General features: G+C 37.1%; 2 protein-coding genes across 2 annotated transcripts; one reads left to right on the top strand and one right to left on the bottom strand.

Moving 5' to 3' along the window:
• The first annotated feature begins 5,470 nt into the window (after positions 1 to 5,470).
• LOC149020615 (putative polygalacturonase At1g80170) lies at positions 5,471 to 8,523 on the top strand. The gene is made up of 9 exons (XM_089148817.1): positions 5,471 to 5,738; positions 5,918 to 6,046; positions 6,127 to 6,297; positions 6,399 to 6,419; positions 6,558 to 6,765; positions 6,970 to 7,051; positions 7,304 to 7,412; positions 7,496 to 7,612; positions 7,688 to 8,523. Exons 1-9 carry the CDS (start codon positions 5,496 to 5,498, stop codon positions 7,994 to 7,996), a joined length of 1,389 nt encoding a protein of 462 aa, XP_089004943.1. The 5' UTR covers positions 5,471 to 5,495; the 3' UTR covers positions 7,997 to 8,523.
• Positions 8,524 to 9,253: 730 nt separating this feature from the next.
• Positions 9,254 to 19,960, bottom strand: LOC149020614 (shaggy-related protein kinase epsilon-like). The gene is made up of 13 exons (XM_089148818.1): positions 19,729 to 19,960; positions 13,851 to 14,037; positions 13,526 to 13,618; positions 12,632 to 12,691; positions 12,275 to 12,547; positions 11,690 to 11,764; positions 11,506 to 11,562; positions 10,325 to 10,465; positions 10,189 to 10,239; positions 10,007 to 10,102; positions 9,843 to 9,926; positions 9,649 to 9,751; positions 9,254 to 9,557 (listed from the first exon to the last, which is right to left on the bottom strand). Exons 2-13 carry the CDS (start codon positions 13,962 to 13,964, stop codon positions 9,475 to 9,477), a joined length of 1,230 nt encoding a protein of 409 aa, XP_089004944.1. The 5' UTR covers positions 13,965 to 14,037; positions 19,729 to 19,960; the 3' UTR covers positions 9,254 to 9,474.
• Positions 19,961 to 20,495: the final 535 nt, after the last annotated feature.

Genomic DNA, 20,495 nt, shown 5'->3' with positions numbered 1-20,495 from the left:
GAGTGTGTAGGTGGTAAGAACTGGAAATGGAGCAAAAAAGGAAACTGATGCAAAGATTTGGTACCATTAAAATCTATGGAAACTCATTGATATATGCGGGCATTAATTGCATTATTGGATTCTAGGGTTTATCATCACACTTCCTCTCCCGATTGATGAAGTCGAAATTACCTTCCTCTTCGACCATAGCAATCAAACAATGTTGATGCCCAAGATGAAGGGGGTGAAAGAAACTCTTCCCAAATTTACTCTTTCTCCCATTTCCTTGTTGGGATAAAACTTTTATTGGAAAAATTGTTGAAAATACTGATCATGTGCCAACTAAATCAACGATTTGAACACTAGAAAAGGATTAATCCCGGTTCTGCCTGGTTCATGGTTATTCCAAGTAAACTTAGGTTTTGATTCTCGGTGGTTCTTTTTGTCTTGGGAATGAGGATATCTAGATTTGCAAGATTTTTGGAGTCAACCTTTAATTTGTGAAATTTACTTGAAATTTTGGAGAAATAAAAAAAAAAAATTAGAAGTGGAACAAATTGTGTGGGATAAATCATCATCAATCCAAGATTTTTGTCAGTTCTTATCATGAATCAAGCGTTGGATACACTTTATGGCTAAGGTCTAAGGCTTAGAATAGATTTGCATGAAGTAGAGCAATTGGAAGGGATTTTATGATGCAGTGGACCAAATCTGTTTCATGAGAAAAAGGGCAGATGAAATAAACTATGTTTTGTACATTAAATACATACCAATCTAATTAATAATCTATCTACATAGAGAGAAAAAATTTCAATTCTACATGTTAGATTGTTGACATGTATGTGTCTTCTTCGAGTTAAAAATAATGTTAAGACAACTAAACCCTACCTCTCTTAAAACTCTCTTTCCCAGAAAAAAAAAACCCCACAGGTGTTAGTTTCCAAGTAGATCCAGAAGAGAGTCTATACATGCCAAGACGACCATGCGATCCATGCAGCTTCTTAAACTGGTCTTGTTCTTGGGTATTGCCTATCATGATTGATCATTATTCAATGGTAAAGTTCAACTCGAAACTTTTAACAACTCTTTTCTCATTGCTAGTCTTCACAGTGCTGATGCTTGCACTTCACTTCTGAGGTGTTCATACTCAGAAGATGGAGAAGGTAGTTTATAGTTGGCACTCCCTCACTTGTGCGGTTTTACGATGCATGCTGGCCATGGAGTTGCAGAGAGAGATAACCCAGAACATTTCTTCCTGAAAACTATTGAATCCGCGATATGAAACCCTAAGTCTAAAAACCACTTATGAATTCTGTTCTATCTCACAAAACGTTTGTTCGTGAAAGCTATTGAATCCGCAATATGAAACCCTAAGTCTAAAACCCATTTCTGTGATTCAGTTTTCTTTGTAAGTTATAAGGATGTCTATAACAATGGTGACAACCAGTCAAAAGGCAAATCAGGAACACGATGAGCAACAAAACAGATCATAAGGTATCAAACATGTTAAAAAGGGTAAATCAGGAACTTGCAAATTTGGAAATGGTTTGTCAGAATCTTTAATTTTTGGTAAGGTTTATCAGAATGGATCATTACCAAAAAAAAAATCAGAATGGATCACTTCATATGAAAGGTGTAAGACTCCGGTGCCTTTTTTTAATCAAATTTTATTAATATTTTGTATTTTTTGATGTGTTTGATATTCATTTTAAATTACCTTTTTTTTGGGTGTTCATTGGTGGGACCCGAAGCTGAGAAGGTAATTAGAAATTCGGCCAATGAAGGAAAGTGTTTAAAAGGGAGCTCAATAGGGGGTGATGTGACAACTAGGGAGGATGATTTGGAATCTAATGAGATCCATCAGAGTTCGGCCAGGCTAGAAAGTGATGGAACACTGCAATTGGAAGTAGTTTTTCTTCGTTGAAAGTCTGATTGTCCTAAGAAGGCTCATGCAGTGAGGAAAGTGTTAACAAATAAAAAGAGTTCTATGGCAAAGGAATTCAAGAAAGTAGATGCAGCTTTAGAGAAGTGTCTACGGTAAATAAGAGCTTCTCATTGGGAGAGGACAGTGTTACTATGTAACTGTTAATATGAAGCTTTTCTTTTGGAATATTCGTAGTAATGCATCTGGGAGGAGGGCTCTTAAACTTTTGTTAATGACTCATCAACTAGAAATTTTGTGTCACTGAACCAAAAATGGATGTCAGTAAGTGTCCAATTCTAATGGTTAATAGTTATCAAATGTGAGTAGGAATCAATGAGGAAATGTGTATTGGGAGCAACTGTTATTGCGAGTGAGCGAGGTTGGTTCCTCTTAAGGTTCTAATTGCTGTATTTTTTTCTTTTCTTTTTCTTCGTCGCTTTATAAAATGACATTTTTAGCGGAAAAAAAAATTCATTTTAAATTACAAGGTGATGACTTCATAGTTATTTATTTTAGATTGGGGAATTATTCGGATGAAAAATGATTTGGAATAATTTAATGAAATAATTTATCGATTTAATAAAAAAAGCGGGTAAATAAAAAAAAAAATTCAGATGCTTAAGTACAAGGTTTAAAGTATCGGTATCGAGTATCGTATCATTCAGGTGATTTTAAGAGACGTATCGTCCCGTATCGAGTATTGTATCGCTCTGACTAATGTATTTTAGTGTAATTCAATGGAGAGACGTATCGAGATGTATCGTATTGATTTGGTCAAATATGGATACAAAGATACACATCCAACAAAGATATTAATTATGAAAAGTCTATGGTTTTAGACTTTGCAAGTTTAAAAAGTGGCGAAAGAATAGAAAATATGCAAATATCTTTTGTAGAGGGAAGAATGCAAAAATCGCATAAAAGTTGGAGCTTTACTATTTGTAATGTCAAACAAATGAATTGCAACTCAAGCTAGCAAGAGATCAGAGCCTAAGAGTGTGCATAAATTGTTTGCAAAACGATCGCGTGGAGAAAATTTGTAGAAGAAAGACTAACACCTCTATGTTGTTATTTCTTTCTAGGTACAATAAACAGGATCAATGACCTAAGAAGAGAACTAAGAACGACAAGAAATAATTTCCTCCAAATCTGAAGGAGCATTTTGAATGAACATCAAGGACTAAGCGTCACTTTAGACATCCAATCACCAGCTTTTTTTGTGTTATGCCCCATGTGACGACACCTAATGCAATATATACCATCAAGCACCAAGTCAATCTCATCAATTAGTTGGTCAAATCTACCCGGATTCACCCATCTAGAGTCCAAAAGATTCACAGACTTTTAAGAAGTTTGATTTCAAGTAAAGAGGCATGGAACTCATTTCCCTAACCATTCATAGACCAACCCAAATAGCTCTCACCCTGACTCAAGAACCCTCCCAGAGGGTACTCGTCGAGCAAATCCCCCATGTTCGCACATAATTCGGTTCGGCTAGAAAATCGTGAATTTTATTGAATCAATAAAAAACAGTGGATTTGGAAGAATAAATCGTATTATGGAGAATAATCTGTTAATCATTTGTAGGAATTAAATAACCATTTCCTGCAGGGAAAAATAATATGCTGTCGACATTTTCAAAAAATAGAGAGTAGGTCCACCTATAAATATTAAAAAAAATAAAAATCGAGTAGGTCTCATGTGGATCCCACTTAGTGGTTCAATAGCGTATCCCAACTTGACAGCTAGGCCATGAGGCTTCAAAAAACGCTATAATATGCATATTTGGATTTTGGACTAATGATACGCTTTAGACCACCAAATTTGACATCGATAGAAGAAATATTTCTGAATCATATGCCAGTGGACTAAAGTCAGGTGGAAAAAAAAAAAACGACAGGTGGACGGATGGGGGTACCACAAAGTCCCACTTCTTATTAAGGAAATTTTAATGCTATCTCCTGGGCCATTCCCTAATATTAAGGTCATCTAGAGTTACTCAATTTACCAGTCAACCTCTTTATTATTATCACTATAGGTAGCTTTTATGTATTTTTTTTAATATTAAATTCATAATCTAAGTTTAAAAATATTATTCATGACCAAATCTCTCAAACTTCATGATGATTTCTCAATATGAGAAGAACAAGTCAGCAATTGGTAGAAAGATACAAAGAAACGAGTCGAGCGTAAGATTTTTCATTCCAGGTTATTATTATCCTTTGGAATAATTAACTAGCTTATATCAGCATTTATTGTGATTTTTTAATGAAAATTTTTTGATATATCTTCACACTTAAACCCCATAAGAGGTTTCATTGAAAAATTTGATAACTTAGGAGGTGACATTAATTTTTGGGACTAAAGGGTATTTTCCTTCTTATTTTATCCACGTATAGAGTACAAATCTTTCAACCCATAATCTCATCCTAGGAATAACAAATATATAAATTATGTCTGAGGTTTCATCCGAGCCAGTTTTCGCATACTTCGATTATATCCTCAGAAGTAGCTTTGTCGTCGCAAGGGTCGAACCTATCACCTCTCCACTGAAAAGTATGGATCTTACCACTCTACCAACCAGGTCTATAATTATTTCTGCTTCTGGTAACCTTCTATTGAATCGTCCATGAAAGTAGTTACAGTACTTGGATTCTCATCAATCATCAACAATGGCTTTTGTCATCAAAGAATAACTAAGCAATGGGATACTGGGGGACTGGTGGTTCCATGCAAGACTTCACTTGCAATATACTGTCAGACAGGTCCAAGTGTAGTCGGTTTCACTTGTATATTCTTAGAGAAAAAGTAAAACGTTAGAAGACCATCTAATAATACATGGCGTAATGGTAGCAGGAGAGCAATCACACTATCTTAAAGCTATTCTTATACACTTGCCTAAGGCTGTAGTAAGTCAGCTTGGTTCATCTCTCGTTGGTTTATAATGGCACACTAAAGGGGCTTTGCTAAAATCTGGTTTCAATCTCATTAGTATCGAAGCGATCCGGCTTTTTTTTGATCAAGGTGACCTGGTGTCGCCTTGGTTTTCGTTGCCCTCCATTGTCTCACTATGACCTTGATAACCATGCTTATGAGTTAAATCAGTGAGAAATTTTGTTTTCCCTGATTCTGATTTCCACAGATTCCATTAAACCCAACCTGAACATTTGGTTTAATCTAGGTTGAACCAGTGGTCCTTAACCTTAAGTTTGACACCTTTGAGAGTCCCTATCACCTCCCTCACCGCCCTTATCCAAACTTTACAAATTAAATGGTCTTTACTGCAAAGCTATATGTGTAGCGAGAGATTGCTGTATATCAGAAGCAGAATTGTTTTGGTCAATTCTAGTTTATACTTGTAGAAGAGTAAAGCCAAAAACTCCAAAAGATAAATCTCCCTTGTACTTAAAGTCTGAGAATGCAAAAAAGAGATAAAAGAGCATGTTTCATATGCTTTGAAGCCAAGCCACACGTCTCTTCAAAATTCTTCATTTTCCATTCATTAGTGTTCACATATATAAATTAAAGCCCCTTCATTTATAGAAATCAATCATTCAGATTTGCAAAACAACCTAAGCCTATTAGAAAAAACATGGATCGAATCTTACTGGTCTCCCTGCTTTTCCTGCTGATAGCAGCTAATGGAGCTGCAGAATATAGCATATACAAAGACATTGCAAAGCTAGTAAAGTTTGAAGAGTTGGATTTGGAAGAAGATGAGTGGGAAGAAGATTTTTTTGATACTCCGGAATGGACGAGTCAACGTGGTGCTAAAGTTCTTGTTAATGTTGATGCCTTTGGAGCAGCTGGAGATGGCATTACTGATGATTCTCAGGTAAATTATACTCTTTTGCTTTCCAAATCATGGACAAAATTTCCAGGTTGAAAAGCCTATCAGATGCGGATAGCATGACTCATATATTGGCTCAACTTGCTTAGGTTGTGCTTGCAATGCATTTGGGGTGAAATACTCCTGCTGTTCTAGGTTACTAACATATATGATCTTTTTCTCAGGCCTTCCTGGCTGCATGGCAACAAGCATGCTCTACACCAAAATCTGTTTTCTTGGTACCCCAGGAAAGGATTTATCTAGTTAATGCAACTAGGTTTACAGGGCCCTGTGCTGATAAGTTAATCATCCAGGTAATCTCAAACAACTTTTATATATAATTGGTGATGTGGGTTTAGCGAATTCTGTTCATTTTTGAGATTGACTTGTGCAGATTGATGGGAAAATAATAGCACCAGATGATCCAAAGAACTGGGACCCAAAGAACCCAAGAATATGGCTTTATTTCGCCAAACTAAGCAGAGTAATTTTTCAGGGTAGTGGGGTTATTGATGGCAGTGGCAGTAAATGGTGGGATGCTTCTTGTAAAAGAAACAAAACAAATGTAAATATTCGTAAATGTATCTCTTCTATAAATCCCTAGAGATTAAATCTGACACAATATCTAACTTTGATTCTTTTCCTTCTTTCTACTGTGTTTCACAGCCTTGTAAAGGAGCACCAACAGTAAGGATACCTCTTCATCCTTTCCATTATTTTTCTAGTTCACATCTGCATTTACTGTATATAATACATTGCATTGATGAATGGCCATCAAAGATTTGAGTTATGAGTACTAGTTTAATGCAAATGAAATGGGTGCAGGCATTGACAATTGATTCAAGTTCTATGGTGAAAGTGAAAGGTCTCACCATCCAGAACAGCCAACAGATGAATTTTGTAGTCTCCCGTTCAGACGCAGTCCGGATTGCTGGGATGCTAATCTCTTGTCCGGGGAACAGTCCTAACACCGACGGAATCCATCTCACCCAATCCACTAATGTAGTTGTTCAAAATAGCAAGATCGGAACAGGCAAGTGATTCTTATCACACGGTCTGCTAAATCGATCTTAGCACCGTGAAATTAGTTTGATGTCATAGAGAACAGAAAGGTCCCTACAAACATGAACTGTCTAATAATTCCAGATGATGTGATATTGGAAAAACATGACAACCATAGGACATACACAGGCTTCTTATTAAAAGCATCTAACAGGTTGCAGTCTATGGATTTCAGGTGATGACTGCATCTCCATCGTTAATGGTACCTCAAACATCAAGATGAAGAATATTTATTGTGGACCAGGCCATGGAATCAGGTAACTTTTTAAAAAGGAGAGGGAAGAACCAAGAACTCTGACTTGGTAACCCTTGATGGTTCATCAAGTTAAAATTCAACTTTAGCTGATGAACCGGACCCAAAACCTGAAAACCAAATTCAGGACACAAGAGAAACTTTTGGATGAATGAAATCAGTATATATAGCAGGGATGTTTGACAGATAAATATACTAGGTGCTCTGAGTTCTAGTTTTATCAGTTTAATGATGGTTTTAACTTTTGCCATTATAGCATTGGAAGCCTAGGGAAGGACAACTCCACAGACACAGTCACAAGGGTGGTTTTGGACACAGCATTCCTCAAGGAAACTACCAATGGTGTTCGGATTAAGACTTGGCAGGTCTGTGTTGTTAAGCAATAAAGTGAACTTATTGAACATCTGTTACGGGAACCATTAGTTAATGAGCTTTGGTGGCTGAACAGGGTGGATCTGGTTATGTTCGTTCAGTACGCTTCGAAAATGTAAGAATGGAGGATGTAGCAAACCCCATTATCATTGACCAGTTCTACTGTGACTCACCAAAGAGCTGCCAGAATCAGGTACCTATCCAGAACACACTAACTTATGCATAATACTTGGAAGCAACTCTTGATCTGTTTCTCTCTTTCTGCTAGACTTCTGCTGTGCAAATTAGCCAGATCATGTATCGAAATATCAGTGGAACTACAACAAGTGAGAAGGCCATGAAGTTTGCCTGCAGTGATACAGTTCCCTGCAGCAACATTGTTCTAAGTGATATTGACCTAGAGAGCAAGGATGGCACTGTAGAGACCTACTGCAACTCTGCCAGGGGATTTGACTACGGGGTTGTTCACCCATCTGCCGAATGCCTGCAATCCTCCGACAAGAGCTGTTGTGACCAGATACATTATGCAACGCTCAAAAAGCCCAGCACAGAGGGTCCTCTCCATACTGAACTTTAACTCAATGAAGAGTCACACCAGTGGGTTTCTGAAACAGAACAACCATTCATAGTGTAGACAACAACTACCCAGAGGTGGGATCTAAGTTATCACAGAAACTTAGGTATTAGATTTATACTAATCTAGACACTAAGACTATCAAGTGACCATCAGCTGGAAGTGTTATTGATTTACCATTTGTTCTACACATGAATTTAAGTACTATATTAATTTTGTCAATCAAAGATTATGTAGAAGCTGAACCTGTATTCATCTTCAGAGTTAATATTGTAAATCCTACTATGGCACCAAAGAGACTAGATCTACTCCCTAGTCAAGTTTAAACATAAACAAACAGCACCAAAGGGCATAACAGGAGCAAAATAAATGGCAGACCTGATGCTGAAGGCTTCCATAAAAACAGAGTCCGGAGGGGTGATTCCCCTATGCAGCTTCACTCCATCCATTTTTGAAAGCACCAAGAAGTCCGCACACATTTGGAGCATGTGTCAATGAAAAGCCCCTCCAAAATTTTATCACGTTAACTACTCCAAAACAGGAACACTCTTACATAGCAGTATATGATGATTTAACGCTTGCTGTCAAAGAAAAGACATGGCAGACTCTCTGTGAACCATTAAAATTTGCTATTTCTAAGTCAAGTGATTTAATACAAATGGCCTCCCTCTATCAGGTTGCTACTACAAGAGAGGCTAGTGAAGTGAAATTGACTTTGAAAAAGCGGATGTTAAGCAATTAAGGTTACATAATCTATTTAAAGCTCTAACCAGATTCAGTAATTATGCTTTCAGCTGAAATCTATTTTTTTTTCTCTTTCACTCATCAAATGCGGGGGTCATGAAGTGATATAACCATACATTAAGCAATTGGATTTAATCACAGAATCTCGTCAATAGATGATTACAAAAGTTCGGATTCTAGTTTTATCTAATTTCACTTACCTCTTCTTTTGAGTTTTGTCCAACCAAACAGCCAAAAGAACATTCTGATATGAAATGATATTTGTTGCTGCTTCCAGTGACAGAAGTACATGAACATTAATTAGTATGCCGAAGTGAAGTGAGAAAAGGTACGGAATACAGTATATGAAATTTGACTGAAGAAGTCACTGAGAAAGTCAACCAGTAGTCACCACATGACACAAAAATAGAGCCGAATAAAAGTTTCAAACAATTCAAACTTCACTCACAAAGAAAATCCATCATAAGTACATCTCAAAACCAGAGGGCTATTTTTCAGGTTGACAAACAGCTATAATTAGGTAAAACAAGATAGTTAAGCGCCATTTCATTACTATTTCCAGTTCAACAATACAGAAGACAGGAATCAAACACTAGGTTATCCCTGCAGCCTTCACTGGGGGAAGAAAAATACCAAAACAGAGAAGAGGGGGTTTTCGGCATTTCTTCGAACTCTACGACAAACATATACGGTACACTGGCACAACAGCTCCACACCTTCTGTCATGTAATATTGATCTAGAAACCGAGGAACGGACACTGCTTGCGAGCATGTTCAGGAATCAGTTTCACCAGAAGCTCTAGAGATGCTCCTTTTAGCTCTGCATATTTGCATCGTCCATGAGAATGTGGACTCAGAATCACATAGCTATAGATACATATATAAGTAGTAATAATGAAAAAAGAGAGTACCCTGGGGTTTAAAGTTAAAAAGGGGAGGCAACGGACGCCCATTAGGGAGACGAGTATTAGGGTCACGAAGTTCATCGAAAAATGGATGTACAAGAGCCTCCAACTACATTAAATACAATGACATCATTAGACAAGCATGTTGGTCAGGTTCATGGGCTGGCATAAAAGAAGTAGGAAACTCAGGAAACACTTACAGCAGTGCACCGCAGATTTGGAGAATACTGCAGAAGTCTTGAAACTAAATCTACTGCTTCTGGGGGCATGCGCTTGTGGAATATCTAAAGAAGCAACACATAAATTATATGCCAATAAAGCCAAAAAGCACATGCATATCATTAATGGGAGACAACGAGCTCACTTTATGCCATGGATGAGCCTTGATCTGCGGGAATTTAAACTCTGTATAGTTTGGATTCATACATTTGATCTCTTCACGAGTTGGTGTACCAAGTACCTGTTAGAAAAAAGGAGAAAAGAGTAAGTTAATTAGAATTGCCAGATTTAGAATTATTCTACCGTTCACATACAAAAGGGTCTTACCTTGATGATCTCAACAAGTTGGTCAACACCACTCTCCCCAGGAAAGAGAGGCTGTACAAATTAAGCACAATCAAACCAAAAGCACTAACATGGAGGTTATCTAAGATGTAAAAGCACAAAGCTTCTCGTGCAAAACCTGTCCAAGAAGCAGCTCCGCGAGGACACAACCAACAGACCAAATGTCAATTGCAGTTGTGTATTCTGTTGCCCCAAATATGAGTTCGGGTGCACGATAGTAACGTGAGCAAATGTATGATATGTTTGGCTCACCTTTGACCTGTTAAGAATGATAACTGGATAACTAATGGCTACATTACCCAAAGGGATAAACCCAAGAAAACAAATAGAAACAACACAGAAAAAAATGTGCCTGACACATAAGTGAGAACATGGGGAGTTGAGACATTTAGAGAAATAACCCAAACATTAACTAATAGAAATTTAGAGAAACAACTCAAACATTAACTAATAGAAATGACAGCAGTAAAGACAAGAAACAGTACATCATGTGTTTCACATGCCATACACAAAAATATGATCTACATCCGCATTAAAATTCCCCTGTATACAAAAACATAATTCCACCAGAAGCAGGTGGTGCCATGGTAAATCTATGTTGTTTACACTAAGGTTCCTGTTTGTTTCAAAGGAAAAAAAGCGACTACACAGGACAACTAAGCAAATATATTCACACGCTGGAATGAGGAAAGAAATCAACAGTATCATGGGGTTGGTATCATCCATAGATAGCAATTTTATCAAGAACCAGGAAGGCATTCACCTTATATGGTAACAACAGCCTGAAATTTAAGCTGTTTTCCAGAATTCCTTTTATTGTGTTTTAAGATTTTTTTTGAAAAAAATTTAGAAAGATAAAAGACGGTTCCTCTTGCTTTTAACCAAATTCTGGAAAATATTTTTCAGACAAGTAATGCAACGATGCAAAGCTAAAATACAAATGAAATTGGAAGCTTGAATACAAATATACAATCAACTCCTTATTTCCATGATATAGTTAAATGGTCACTAGAAACAATTTAAAGGGGGTAAGGTGCGATAAAATATGAAAATGATTACAAGTTGGAAATGGAATCACCTATCCTAGGATGTTGTTATAGTTATCCTACAAACACATTCTTTAGATGGAAGAACCAATTAATAGGAAATTTCATTTTGACCTGCTGCAGTATATAACTCCGGAGTTAGGCAATCAGAAACATAAACCATCTTGATTTTTGATACCTCAAAAAAGAGCAACCAAATTAATTAACAAAGTTAACACAAAGATGCTAAACATAATACAAGCAAGTAACCTACCAGAACTTTTGCACTCCCAAAGTCACAAAGCTTGACCTGATGAGTATGAGGATTAACCTGCAGAATTTTTTTTTTTGGGGGGGGGGGGGGGAGAAAAAAAAGGAAAAACTGAGAGTGAGGGGGAGGAGATCAACAAGGAGCATCTAATCATCAACAGGAAAGGTCCATGAGATTCTGTACGAACCAGTAGATTCTGAGGTTTAATGTCTCTGTGGCAAACTCCTATGCCCCCATGAATATAGGCCAACGCCCTACAGATCTATCATTGGTTATATGCATTAGATAATCTCCAATATAAACTGAAATTCAGAAAGTAGAGAAATAAATATTAAAATTATAAAAGGGGCAAATAAAAGCAACAAAATCAGGTAATTTTAAGATTTCTCGACTGTTAAGTGGAAGAAAATGGAGAAAATATCACAAAAACTAAGAACAAGTTTACAAGATGTAAGTACTAATGTCAAACCAAATAAAACCATGTGTTTCAAGAGCATCTTATTGAAAATAAAGCATCCTTTTCAGGAAATTACCTCCTTGCCTTACACTTGCAAAGATGACATCACAATACAAATCAATTTGATTTAAAAAACACATTACTTGCTACAAGAGATCAGAAAAGTCACTCAAGCAGAAAGAGCAAGATTCATAACATAGTGAGAAGTCAACAAATTGAACAATGTGAGGAGCCAATAAATTTTAAAAGAAAGATACCTTCTGTTATCAAGCACAAAACAGCACCAAACATGATTTAATACTCAACAACAAATACCTGGTAAGTATAGAGCTTCACATATATCATAGGCATTCTCTGATTTGCTCTGCTGTAGTGCTTCGCTACACGATACACCGTCTCAGGTACATATTCAAGCACCAAATTCAGATAAAGCTCTTCCTTTTCCGTTGTTGAAAAGAAGCAGTGTTTGAGGGCGACAATATTGGGATGATCAAGAAGACGCATAGTTTGCAACTCACGGTTCTTGTATCTCTTATCCTGCAAAACTTTTTTGATTGCTACAGTTTCTCCCGATTCTAGGCATTTTGCCTGCAAAATAAGATTACCTGGGGTGAATAAAAATCAATAAAGATTTGAAAGAATTAAATGTTGACAAGGAATACACCACAGTACCTGAAATACAATTCCAAATGATCCATGTCCAACAACGCGTTCAGCCATGTAACTTATTGTCTGATGCACACAGATAAGGAAAACTTGAGCATACAAGCCATGATGAATGGAAATAGATACCATGCTCCAGTGTGAAAACTCAAAACTTAAGTCATTTGTAACAAAATATGGTCCAACTTGTGTGTTTCTGTTGCTAAACTAATATGGGCTGTTACTTGGTGAAATGGCAAAAACCTCAGGCTGCCATCATGAAGATGCAGGTTCTAGTCTGAGGGCACCCACTCTGTGCAAATAATGCAGGAGCCCAACCATGGTCCAGAATTCTGGGACCCCATGTAAGAGGGACCTGCACGACGTGACAGTCCTTTTTATGACTCATATCAATAACATAGTGAGAAAACAAGAATACAAAGAGAGAAAGAGAAACAATAGCTGTCTTGAGTGTGACTTTGCACCTACCCCCTTCTACTTCTATTTCAATTTTAAGTTTCTATAACTCACCATTGATTAGTTTATTTGCTTCTTATCTAGCATCTGCATGTAGCAACTTATTAAAGGATGATTGCAGCACTTCAGAGCATTTTTAGCAACATAGCTTTCACTAATTTCTAATACCGCACCGCCATTGTTCTATCTATTTATATCATTTTGCATCCAAAACATCCAACCTTCCATTGAAATTTTACTTTAAAGTTCCCTTGATATTTAATTTCCTCAGGGCATTTACTTATTCTGAACAAAAGGTACTCTTTCAACAGATAAGATGGTTCACTTGAGACAGCAATGAAATTCATCATCATTCAACCAAGAGATGTAATTCTTCATTTTTATCCAAATAATAACATAGTCCTAACTATAAAGAAGAAACTACTAATGTCAGTACTGAATATATACCTGTTTCGGTTGACCATTCCTACCACCGATTGTTGTTACAATTATGTGTCCTGTTTCAGTTCCATTTCCATCCACTACAGTAGCTTCCATTTCCTACAGCAAATATGTGTATACACACAGATTGAACCAAATGAGAAGAAAAGAAAAAAAAATTCCCTAGACAGAAAAAAAAAGTCCTCAGTGGAGCAGAGTACAAGGAAAAGAGAATTTTTTTTTTTTTTGGGTGGGGGTTTCTTTTTGGGAGGGGTAAGGGGTCCCCGGGGGAGGGGTCTGGGGAGGAGAACAAAGATCATCCTCATATTGTCCAAAGCAGACCAACATAAACCTTATCATCTCTGATCTTCATCTCATTTATTTCCTCTGGAAGCTTATCCACAGACATTGTATTGCCACCAGATTTTCCAACTGCTGAAGGAGGAGCTAAGCCAGCAGAATCCATATTGGGGTCAAGGGAAACAGGAATAGTACTAACGTGATTCAGTGCCACAGCTCAGAGAAAACCATCCTTTAACCTAAAAGAAGCAATGCACAACAAACATCAGATAACATTTATGATTAACAAGGACATACTAAGCTAAAATTGATGGCTGACCATTATTGTAAATATATATATGGTAATTCACCCCAAGCCTCAGATTTCTTTTGAATAAACTTCAGGATTCCCAAATTTAGACAGAAAAAGCAAATCCTCAATTAAAATCCATAGAAAAATGTATTCCACTCAAAAATTTTCCTTCTCATGGATTTTGCCTGGGAATAAACAGGGCCTAAATGCAAAACGACATAAAACAAATATTAACTAGAAGGTAACTAGAGGCATTCATTCACCAATCAATTCAGCTCATGATCTCCAAAATTCTCTGAGCAGCCAGACTATCAAATACTTTATGCTAAATCAGTTTGTGTAATAAAGGTACAGGAAGAGAAATTGAGCATTCGTCTGGGCAGTGAGAGAAGTCAACAAGAGGGAGACCAAGAAAGCACTGATCAGGGTGTGCTTCCATTTATAAATAACAATGTTCGCCCATCCAAAGTACAACCGTTCAAAGTAAAATATTTACTTTTATCAGTCATCAAAGTTGAAACAAGGAGAATTATTCAAAACCCAAACCAATGGCAGAATCCCACGTCATTTAGGATATAGAAGGTCAACCCTGTAATCAAGCTAAGAGAAAATGTCTCATGCATGTCCCAATAACATTGTCATTACACGACAATAATATCACTAACCATTAGCACTTGATATTTAAATAATGATTTCTTTTATTAAAAGTTTATTTAGCTTCTTAATAATGATCAACTACAAAGTATTTGATTTCAAGAAGGTAAAAACTTCAAGACTTTGAAAACGCAGCTCCCTAAAAACGCAATGAAGCACTGATAAGAACCCACGAATCGAATGCAAAACTGATATTATTTAATTGATAGAATAACGGAGAATAATGATAAACTAGTTACAATGGTGCCAGTCACCCCCACAACACATTGCTGCCCCTCAGACTACGGCTGCCCAAACACTCACATAAATCATCCTTTACTACTACTCACATCTTACCCCTATTTATAACCCCTAATCAACCTTAATCTCCCCAAATTTCTCATTCAGTAGTAAATATTCTGCAATATTCTGCCTGTCTCCAAATCTCTCTTATTCAGTAGTAAATATTCTGCAATATTCTGCAAATCATTCACAATATTCTGCCTGTCCCAAAATCTCTCTTATTCAGTAGTAAATATTTTGCAATATTCTGCAAATCATTCTTTATTCAACAACCACCATCTTAGGACCATATTTGATTTCTTTCCCTAACTGCTGTTTGCTAGATATTTAGCAATCATTTTTCTCCCAATATAGCATAATACTGTGATCCCAGGGCTCTATCACTACCGGCCCCTTGAAAATCACCTTGTCCTCAAGGTGATGGAAAATTGGAAGCTTGGTCTTTACATGCTTGCCACACAACCATGCTAGTTCGACATTCTGCACAACATACCTCCTTGAGAACCAATAACCACATAACTCCAAGCAACCCAAATGATGAAAAACCTTGGAAATTTCAGCTGAATTAAAGAGTACACTAGGAATAGCCATTGGAACTGACTTCAGCTTGAACAACAATAACATATGGACCCGTATAAAGCACAACTCCTGCTCCCTTGAGTTTCGTGTCAATATATGAATTAAGGACTTGCAGCGGATTAGCAGCACTGGTTGCCATACCATCATCTATAGCAATTTCCCCTTTGGCCTCTTTCACCCTCTTTTAAAATCTCTACCAATACTTCATCGCCATGGTTACTATTTGCAATACCGCGTCACCCCTTGTCTGGATGGCTCCGAATTTTTTCAAAGCATTCTCTGTGATTTCAGCCTTTGCTACTTTCATTTGTTCCTTTATTGATGGTTCATACACTGTGATGCCATTAACTTGCTCAAACCTGATATTTTTTGCTTCTCCCACTCCTTCAGTCGCTTGCTCAACACTGAAATCCAATTTCAGGGCTTCCTTGAAGGTTGACCAATTGAAGTTCGACCAGTTCTTCTGGTAAAGCCATGCTAACGCCTCTCCTTCTAAATGTTGCAGTGCCACTCCCAATCTATATTCATCATCGATCTGGTGTTCCCAACAAAATAACAAAACTTCAAGAAGCCAATCCTGCACATCCCCTTCCCTGAAAAACATGGATAATCCGGTTTCCATTGCTTCTCGAGGATCATAACGTGCTCTGATACCAATTTGATAAGAACCCACGAATCAAATGCAAAACTGATATTATTTAATTGATAGAATAACGAAGAACAATGATAAACTGATTACAATGGTGCCAGCCACCCCCACAGCATATTGCTGCCCCTCAACCTACGGTTGCCCAAACACTCACATAAATCATCCTTTACTACTACTACTACTCACATCTTACCCCTATTTATAACCCCTAATCAACCTTAATCTCCCCAAACCTCTCTCATTTAGTAGTAAATATTTTGCAATATTTTGCCTATCCCCAAATCTCTCTTATTTAGTAGTAAATATTCTGCAATATTCTGCAAATCATTCACAATATTTTGTCTGTCCCCAAATCTCTCTTATTCAGTAGTAAATATTTTGCAATATTATGCAAATCATTCTTTATTCAGCAACCTCCTTCTTAGGACCAGATTTGATTTCTTTCTCTAAATGTTGTTCGCCAGATATTTAGCAAATCATTCCTCTCCTAATATAGCATAATACTGTGATTCTAGGGCTTTATCAAGCATGCACATACATGATGAGATTTATGTGGTTCACCCAAAGGTACATCCATGGCCAAGTAGATGGTGTTTCACTATGAGGAGGAAGAAGAACAAAGTATAACCAACTTCTCAGTGGAGAGGTCATGGGTTCAACTCCTACCGGCGGCATATGTAATATCCCTATCCCTATATATAAATGCGCCTTTGTACCAAAAAAAAAAAAAAAAAAAAGAACAAAGTATAACCTATCCGTTTTCTAACCTTCTCAACCTGATGTGTACCAAACCCAGGACCACTCCAGGGGCTGAAACAGAGCCTAGGGTGGCAGCCCAGCACCCTACCGCCCTAAAGGAAATTTCACATAAGGGCCTTTTGTTAATTTTGGGTATGTTCTAATTAAACTCAATTAGGGTAGTTGGATTCAGCATGTTAGTAGGAATCCAATTCTATTCTTGTTTTGGTTTAGTTTTAGTCAAGTTAGGAGTCCTACACAGATGGAGATTCCTTGAGTTATAGTCCAAGTTGTACTAGTAGACTAGCCCTCTAGGGTGAGGTAAGTTAGAGTCCTAGTTTGATTTACTTTCTAATGTTGAGTCCTAGTATCATCCTTCAATAACTTATTTAATACCGTGTCTCTTCATCCATTATTGCATTATTTTCTTGTTTTACTTGTCAATAATGTCTCATATCACTTAAACTTCATCCATCACTGCATCCTTTTTTTGTTTTACTTGCCAAAGTCTCATATCACTCAAACGACGATCTATACATGAGAAAATATTATACCAAGGGTTTGATGTTTATCACCAGCCAAGGTGCAAATCCAAAATGCCAAATTGAATTCAGTCTCTTTTTTTTTTAAATTTTTTTTATCAATTTTAATATTTAAGTGGGCCTAATAGCTCCGACACCATGTTGAAGTTTCCTAACCAAAGCTAAAGTAGTTAGGTCGAGATGAGATACAAGCAGCAAAACAAGGCATCCAAGAACACGGAGTTCCCTAATTTGGGTTATTCTCAATAACTTTCTATACAGAATTGTATTTTTCCATCTCAATCTTTCAGCTTATTGAAAACCTGAACACATAAAATTTCTGTGGTCAAGCACTATCCTTGCTATACTGTAGATTTTAGAAGACATCAGGCTGTTCTTTTTTAAAATAAAAGAAGAAAAAGAAAAAAGAAAAAAGAGGTTGTATCCAATGCACAAGGCCCTCGCATTTAGCAGGATCTGGCTAGGATCAAATGTATGCAACCTCCCTATCCAGAGAGGCTGCTTCTAGAACTTGATCAAGTGTTCAACGAGTGAGCATTTTATTAAACATCAAGCATGACCTTCTTAGAACACATGAGGCTCTAGTCACCCTAAAAACAACAAAACATTCACATCTGATTTCTGAAAAGAACTTCACTCATCTCAATGAGGTTTCTCATGCTCAAGTCTCCAACATCCTGAACTTTCTCCCTATGAATCCGAGGTTCACAAAGTTGTGCACATTTGTCTATTGCACGGCTACACTAAATACTAAGATCTCCAAAAGTTTTTGAGGGTATGTCACTTGAAGGCTTGTCTTAGAACAATCATGCACTTGGCCAAAAAAGCTATGAAATGCAAACTCGAAGTTCTTTTAATAGCCAAAAGCAGATACTCAAGCTCAACTCTTACGGGGAGACAGAATAAGTTGACCCCAGAAATTCTAACCATCATGTGATGCCGTGCTGTTTGCATCAATTAGACAGAAGGCCTAATGCTTAAACTAGCATACTGGACATAGGTAAGAAATCACTCAGGAGTTAGGACCGTCAACCTAATTGGCCCAAACTCCCAAAGAGAAATAGTGAGAGTTACAGAACTGCTAATTCTGCTGAAAAATCCTTTTTTGGCCCAATATAAAATTAAATCTTTAACTAAATGTAGATTTTTTATTATTATTTTTTTTGGGGGGGGGGGGGGGGTTGATAACTATAAACTTCCTCATGTTTCACCAAAACATTTACTCCCAACTATTCTTAACATAATCAATCAAATAATGTTGACATAAATGCACCAAATTTTGCTTTCATTTAATCACCCCTTCACCTTCAAAGTTAACACCATGTCCACCTAAGTTAGTGATGTAGAACAATTGCCCAACAGAACCTAGGAAAGCTACTCAGGAGACTGGACGTATGCTGTAACTACATTTGAATTTTTGAACAAAGCTTTTTTAACTACTTGATGACTAGTAAGCTCAGCAACTAGTATTTTTGCCAACCCGGGGCAAAATGAATACTTCCAAACCTTGCATCACCTTCCGTCTCAGAATTTCAACCTCCAAAGCAGTAGGCAGCCTACAGAGGAAGGCAATCATTTATTTCAAAATGATACCCGTGGGGTGGATCATGAAAAACCGATTGCAACTCTTAACGGAATTTTTTTTCGCAAAAATAATTGAAGCCTTTCAACAAATGGTCCGACCCCATCACCAGGTTCACTATCAGAAAATTTTCAAATCAGGAAAAATAAAATAAAAAAAAAAAAGAAGAAAAGAAGAAGAAGAAGAAGAAGAAGAAGAAGAAACAAGTCTATGAAATTCCATCACTCTTCTGCTTCCATAAACAGCAATACAGAAACTAAAGTGTGCTCCCCGGAAGAGAACTTAAAGCAATTAACCAAACGCAATTTCAAATTTATAGCTCTATCGGGAAACTTTACAGTGAGGTTTTCCAAATATAGAGCTTATACACTTCTCTCTGCACACAAACACTCCAAGATGGAAAAGCAACGATTTACGTAAAGAAGCAGAAACAAAACGACAGCAGAGATCTCCAAAATAACATTTCAGCCGGAGTTTCAACTTTTCCTTTTACCTGCTTCGTAGTATCCTCGGAAAAAATCCCAGAACAACAGTAGAAACATCAAAGAGAAATGAATCAAGACATACAACGACAAGAGACAAAAGCCATATCAACGAGTTGCAGAGCCCTACCTTAAGCCGTAAATTTCTCCCATTTTTTTCCCACCACATTAGGTGAAATTGAAGCTATTCCACCAGTAATCCCAGTCAGACAACAACTGGAAAAACCCTAGCAAGAGAAAAAAAATTTGTTTTGTAGAAAACAAGAGAAATTTGAAGAAGCGGTCTTCGTTCCCAGCTTCAGATCTCTTTTCCCTGTTTGACTGTATCGTCCGTACTTGCATATCACTTGCCAGTTTTATATTACAGTACTCCATTACACAGTTCTCCGTCACTCTCAACAGAGCGGACGTAGCCGATTTATTAAATTCATTTTATAAGAGCTTTGGAAATCCAAACACAGACATGGAGCTGGCTTTCAAGGCGACACGTGGTAGCTTTTGATTCGGACTATTATCATATCGCTGACTGTAACTCACGCCGACATCTTCTCCGTTACAAATCCTGGTGGGCCTGCATTCCATGCTTACATCCGGACTCTCTTCTGTGTGTCTGAAAAATCTTAACCGTCAGATCTTCCGTGTGTATGATTTTAAGCTTTTATATTTTAGTTTCAGGATAATTCCTCACGCCCTCACTCCCCTCTCTCCTAATAATACCTTATCCGCTTTTCTTTTTTAAAATTATTAATTCAGCTTAGATTTTGCCAAAAATTACTGAATGGGCCTCCTCCCTTTTAATGCTCCAATTAATTAATTAATTAATTAATTAATTAATGATATGGTACTTTATATTTTATATTCCTTATGGCATTTCCACTAGAACATGAAGCTTGTTAT

Source organism: Hakea prostrata, chromosome 3 (assembly GCF_041222555.1).
Source record: "Hakea prostrata isolate BN-2017 chromosome 3, UWA_Hpros_2, whole genome shotgun sequence".
Classification (NCBI taxonomy): domain Eukaryota; kingdom Viridiplantae; phylum Streptophyta; class Magnoliopsida; order Proteales; family Proteaceae; genus Hakea; species Hakea prostrata.
Note: the sequence above shows the minus strand (reverse complement) of the source record. Positions and strands in the feature narration are given on the sequence as shown.